The following is a 6,356-nucleotide window of genomic DNA, read 5'->3' on the forward strand; positions in this document are numbered from 1 at the left end:
TCGTCCAAGGGTTACCTACATGATATCTCTTGCACCAGCAAGAAGATCACTAGGACATCGGAAGAAAACTAGAAAAGCATGCCACGGCTGTTTACTCTTGCCAGACAGGCCCAGTAATTAATGCAAGCTAGCATCTGTTTCCTTGGGTAATTCTACTTTACAGTTCCACACCACAGTTAGCTCGCTGCTGCATCCACAAGGGCCATAAATGAGTATGTCCTGGCACATTGTATTAATAGATACTTAGGATTGATTTTACACAAGTCTTGATAACTAATGCTGATTCACGCAACTGAGAAATGGTAAAAAGAATACAGAACAGTTGAATAATGCATCAATATATCTGCAACTTTGATTCTCAAAACTTTCAAAAACATTTCTTCTTTTTCTCTGCCCCTCCCTCCCCACTCACTCTCTCTCTCTCTCATCAAAGAGTTTATGTTGGAGATAAATAAAAAGAATGAAACGAAAAGAAACATCAGAAAACACACCTCGAAAGATTTATCTGCACACATTTTTCCATTTGTCAGCTACGATTATATGATCGGAACAACAAGAGCATAAAGTATCTACGCAAGCATCAAGCTGGTATCTGAATAAAGAAACCAAGACAGCCTGCCAATGGAGGAGGAGGAAAGTGTGGATGCAAGTTTGTGCCCCCATGTCGAAAATAGGCTTCTGCAGATCAAAATAAGCAGTATTGATGGTTTTTATTACTATTTTTTATATATAAGAAACATGCATGCTTTCAAATAAGAAATGAATGAAATCCGAAACCTGAATGCGGATGCAGAGAGTTTAACAGATAACAGCACCATTTTTCCCTAAAGTCCAGGAATAAAACATATTCCAAAAGTTCTTGGTCAAAAAATTGTGAGTTTTCGAAGTACCATATATTCTATAAGTGACGCAAGGGATAAGGCTAGAGAATAATTCAGAGCAAACAAGACTTGAGAAAGAAAATGTTGAAAATTTTAATACATTATTTCTGAAACAAATTGCAAAATTTGTAATTTCTGAAACGTTAATACATTATTTCTGTTATGTATTTTATACCATCTGAAAATGTTGAAAATGTTGAAAATGTAGGGATAATGTGTCTTCTTTGCTGCAAAGAAAAAATTGATCAATATGCTATGATTCTTATTTCTGTTATGTCTTTTATTTTTCAAACTACTGAAGTTAATTAGATGCAAAATACCTGAGAGTGAAATGCCGAAAAGCACAACTTTGTATGAGAGAGACAGAGCTCATACGGATATGATGACTTGTTTGCCTATCTTTATTAAAGGAATGTGAGATATCTTGGCCCAATCTTCTCCCGTCTTATCCTCATACCTTTTCTCCAGGGTGGAACAATAGTCGATCTCCAGGTAAGAAAACGATGGCGGCAAACTGTTTTGTGGCAGGAATTGGAGTTTTGGACACCCAGAAATTTGTAGCTTTTGAAGAGACGTGAGGTGTAGAAGTCCCTCTGCTGGAAGGAATTCCAGACTCGGGCAACTATAAATAGTTAGATATTGAAGAGAAGTAAGGTGTTGAAGTCCCTCTCGTGGCAGGGATTCCAGACTTGGGCAAACATCAGAAAACACACCTCGAAAGATTTATCTGCACACATCTTTCCATTTGTCAACTATGATTATATGATCGGAACCACAAGAGCATAAAGTATCTACGCAAGCATCAATCTGGTACCTGAATAAAGAAAACGAGACAGCCTGCCAATGGAGGAGGAGGAAAGTGTGGATGCAAGTTTGTGTAGGCTTCTGCAGACCAAAATAAGCATTATTGATGGTTTTTATTATTTATGATATACGAAACATGCATGCTTTCAATAAGAAATGAATGAAATCCGAAACCAGAATGCGGATGCAGAGATGTTAACATATAACAGCACCATTTTTCCCTACAGTCCAGGAATAAACATATTCCCAAAGTTCTTGGTCAAAAAATTGTGAGTTTTCAAACTACTATATATTCTATAAGTGACGCCAGGGATAAGAAACAAATTGCAAAATTTTGTAATTTCTGAAATGTTAATACATTATTCGGTTATGAAAGAGCACCTATACATGTTGCACTTTTGATGCTTACTATGCTGGATTGATCCTCTTCATACCATCCGAAAATGTTAAAGATGTAGGGATAATGTGTCTTCCTTCCTGCAAAGAAATATTTGATCAATATGCTATGATTCTTATTTCTGTTATGTCTTTTATTTTTCAAACTATTGAAGTTAATTAGATGCAAATTACCTGAGAGTGAAATGCCACAACTTTGTATGAGAGAGACAGAGCTCATATGATGAGTTCGTCGTTTATCCGTATGCAAGGAATGTGAGATATCTTGGCCCAATCTTCTCCCGTCTTATTCTCATACCTTTTCTCCAGGGTGGAACAAGAGGAGATATGCAGGTAAGAAAGAGAGGGCGGCAAACCGTTTTCTGGCAGGAATTGGAGTTTTGGACACCCATAAATTTTTAGCTTTTGAAGAGACGTGAGGTGTTGAAGTCCCTCTGCTGGAAGGAATTCCAGACTCGGGCAACTATAAATTTGTAGCTTTTGAAGAGACGTGAGGTGTAGAAGTCCCTCTGCTGGAAGGAATTCCAGACTTGGGCAATCTTCAATGGATAGCCGATGAAGAGAAGCGAGGTGTCGAAGTGCTTTTCCGTCCACCACCGATTTCAGATTTGATAGTCCAGCGATGCGGAGATCGTTAAGAGTAGTAGGGAGCAGGAGTTGTTCCTTGAGCAACGGTGCCCAGATCTCGCCAGCAATTATAAATTCTTTAAGGGAGACAAGTCCTTGTAATCCCCACTCCACTGAAGGCTTCACTTTGTCGCAACGTGTGACATAAAAAGATTGCAGGTTGGGAGGCAAACCCCCTTGGGCAAATGATACCAGATTTGGAAGATCGTATAATCCCAATCGTTCAAGGGCGGTGAGGGTGCGAATTCGTTCGGGGAACGACTTCAAATTCTTGCATCCACCGACTGACAATTCTCTCAAGTTGGGAGTGGGCAATCCTCCGTCCGGGAAAGACGCCAGATTTGGACAGCTATAGATTCGCAGGTAGTTGAGGTGGCTTAGGTTCTGATCAACTTCTTCAATAGAAAAGGATTCCAGATTCTCACAGCCATTGATAAAAAGAGTTGAAAGTTTGGGGAAAACGCCCAACGGGAAGGACCTCACTGAATGAAAACTATTCCAGATCTCCAAATACTCAAGTGATGTCAATTCGGCCATCATCTCATGAGATAAGAACTCTAATGACGACACGGTTGGGCAATCCCAGAACACCAATCTTCGAAGATATTTCATTTTGGGCAGGCACTGTATTGCATCAAAATTAGAAATGAAAAGTGTGGACAAGAACTTCTTCTCTACTCTCTCTATTAATGGTAACAGACCTGGGCATCCATTAATATCTAAGTAGTCCATGTTAAGACCACTACTACTACTGGCCCATTCATCATGCAGACGTAGATATCCACACCGAAACACGCTAAGTGTTTTCAAGCATGGAAGACGATTGGGCAAGTATCCTCTCAGCTTCGGACAATTGCTTATTATCATCTTCTGGAGACAAGGAAAGGGCTGAAGTACAGAAGCTCCACTTGGACTTGGTAGCCAATCCTCCCACTCTGGCATCTCCTCAAACTCCAGCGTCTTCAGAGACCGAAAGGGCTGAATTACAGAAGCTCCATTAAGATCACCATAGAATTCAACACCAACCGTCCTAACAAATTTCATCCTTCTGATACATAGATCTTTAAGAGTGGGCAGCTGCCCAAAACTTGGCAAGGACAAACAATACTTACAATCACTGATCCACATGAACTGTATGTTCGAGAAGGAATTAGAGCTTCCTAACCAATTTGGGAAGCTGGTTCCTCTATAGAATCTGATAGTCAGTTTCTCCAAATTTGCAGAAGGTTGGAGCTTGTCAAGCATATCTCTCTCCTTTTGGGAATCATCGGCTTCCTCATCACCCCATGCCAACTCTAAGTCATTGAGTTCTTTCTTATTCTTCAAATTGGCTTCCAAAGCATCCACAACATCAACTACATTTTGCAGATTTGAAATACGAAGTCTTCCTTGAAGATGCTGCAACTCCCTTAATTCTCCAATGCTAGATCCGGTAGATTTCCCCACAACGAAATCAGTTAATGTTCTCAAACTTTTTAGTCTTCCAATTTCCACTGGCATCCCTTCTATTCTTGTTCCACTGACATCGAGGTAATGCAAACTACTCAATTCCCTCATATCTGCTGGTAATTTAGTAAGGCAATAGCAACCTGCCAACGTTAACGTCCGTAAATTTATCAATTTTCTCATGTCTGCTGGCAGTTCAATGAGATTATGACAATCTGACAGCAGTAACGTCTGCAAATTGTAGATAGTGCAAACTGCACCAGGTAAGTTTACAATTGCCGTCTTGGAGAGATCCAGGTAGCGCAGGTGAATGAGATTGCCCACAGAATCAGGTACTTCAGCAACATTTTTATAACGGGACAATGATAAAACCCGTAAACGTTTCAGGGATGGCAACAAATCATGTAGAAACTTTTTACTTATGTGGAAGAGGAAGCCACGTATTGAGATAGGTAGGAAGGTCCGCAGACACTTAGCCCCATTTAATGGCTCAAATTTTTTAGCAGCATCAAATTCTCCCCTAGCATATGACAAATGACGAAGTCTTTTAACTTCTTGTGATTCCCTCTCTTCCAACCTGAGAAAAAATCCCCTAGACATGAATTGACCCAAGTCATTAAGAAGATCATGCATTGTGAAACCATCCTCCCCTGATTTTTGAAGTAGTGATCGTGATACTAGTTCATCAAAGTAATTTCTGGCCATCTCTTCCATTCTTGTCCCATTGAAACCTTGCGGAATGAAACCTTCTGCCATCCAAAGTAGAACCATATCTTCCTTCTTGAACTGATAGTCTTTTGGAAATAGTGAACAATACACAAAGCATCGTTTCAACTGAGCAGGAAGATAATGATAGCTCAACCGTAGGGCTGGAAGGATATCACTTTTATCATAAGGTAGCTCCCAAAGACTACTATTTAACAATTTATTCCATTCCTTGAAGTCTCTCTGGCAACGTAGTAGACCCCCGAGTGTTTCTGCTGCTAAAGGCAAACCATTGCACTTGCGTGCAATTTTCTTGCCAATTTCTTCCAAAGTTGGATGTGCATTGTGGTTTTCGTTTCCAAACGCATGTTTTGAAAGTAACATCCAACAATCTTCATGCGACAAAGGCTTCAAGTGTTGAATGGGCACATTTTTCATGAGAGATGCGACATTTTCACTTCGTGTTGTCACGATGACTTTACTTCCCCTTGCCCCGGAATTAAAAGGAGTTTGGAGGCACTTCCAATCAAAATATTTCTCATTCCAATGGTCATCCAACACAAATAAGAATTTCTTTCCCTTCAGTTGTTCTCTAAGTTCAACTTGAAGCAAATTCAAATCCGTCATGTTACAAGGTTTTGAAGTGACCGACTCGAGAAGAGTTTTAGTCACCCTAATAGCATCATAATCTTCTGAAACACATGCCCAAGATTTAAGGGCAAAGTGCTCTTTCACCTTATCATCATTGTAAAGGGCTCGAGCAAGGGTCGTCTTGCCAACCCCGCCCATACCAACAATGGTGATGATAGATACATCATCCTCGCTCGCATCGTCAGAGAACAAGACTTTTGATAAATTTTCTTTATCTTCGTCTCTTCCATATACAAAAGGTTCATGAATCAAGGAAGTTGTTGGAGTTCTTTGTGAAACCTTCCTCCCAACAACTTCTGTAAGACCAAGGGCAACTTTCTGTTGCACAAAGCCCTCCAGCCTTTGTAATAACCCTTGTATCTCAACATTCATGCTTCGATAAAAATTACTACGAGAAGGAGAGATGAAGTTCAACACCTTTTTGGTTAATTTCTCGGTTTGACCTTCACCTTCCACCTTGCATCGCAAAGCTTCAGTGTCGATCTCATCCAGCAGGTCCTCCGCGTCGAAGATAGCATGTTTGAGCTCGTCAAGCCATTTTCTCACAGCAAGGTTTGAAATTTGCTTCTCTTCCGCATCATCAAGGACTGCAGAAAGGGTGAGCAGCGTCATATTCAGTTTCATGAGGAGCGGTTCATCCAGCTTCTTCTGCCGGAACAAGTCACTGAAGTCGGTTGAAGCAATTCTGTCACACAGCACCTGGATGGAAGCGGAGAGAAAAGCCTCTCCTATCAAAGCGGCAGCCATTTTTTTCCTAGTTGCTTAGTTTGCTAGTAGCCCAATGTAGAAGAAGGGCTTTTGAGATTGTAATTATTGACGCATGCCAATTCGTAATGAACTTGTGAT

General features: G+C 40.4%; 1 protein-coding gene across 15 annotated transcripts in view; it reads right to left on the minus strand.

Moving 5' to 3' along the window:
* Positions 1–6,356, minus strand: part of LOC137741958 (putative disease resistance RPP13-like protein 1) — a 58,807-nt gene extending 52,451 nt beyond the window's left edge. For 6 of the 15 annotated variants that reach the window (XR_015953698.1, XR_015953701.1, XR_015953699.1 and 3 more), the window contains exons 1-3: positions 2,256–6,356; positions 2,067–2,162; positions 1,696–1,766 (exon numbers count right to left, since the gene is read on the minus strand). Coding sequence is in view for 1 of the 15 variants with exons in the window: in XM_088680522.1 (XP_088536648.1) it covers positions 2,298–6,257 (3,960 nt within the window). In the remaining 14 variants the exon portion in view is untranslated. Of the gene's footprint in view, positions 1–19; positions 220–491; positions 679–777; positions 825–1,201; positions 1,767–2,066; positions 2,163–2,255 lie in introns of those variants that run through there. The other 9 variants (XR_015953697.1, XR_015953695.1, XR_015953700.1 and 6 more) reach the window with 8 other exon arrangements.

The sequence above is a fragment of the Pyrus communis genome, chromosome 11 (genome assembly GCF_041283825.1).
Source record: "Pyrus communis isolate YQ-2024b chromosome 11, ASM4128382v1, whole genome shotgun sequence".
NCBI classification, from domain to species: Eukaryota; Viridiplantae; Streptophyta; class Magnoliopsida; order Rosales; family Rosaceae; genus Pyrus; species Pyrus communis.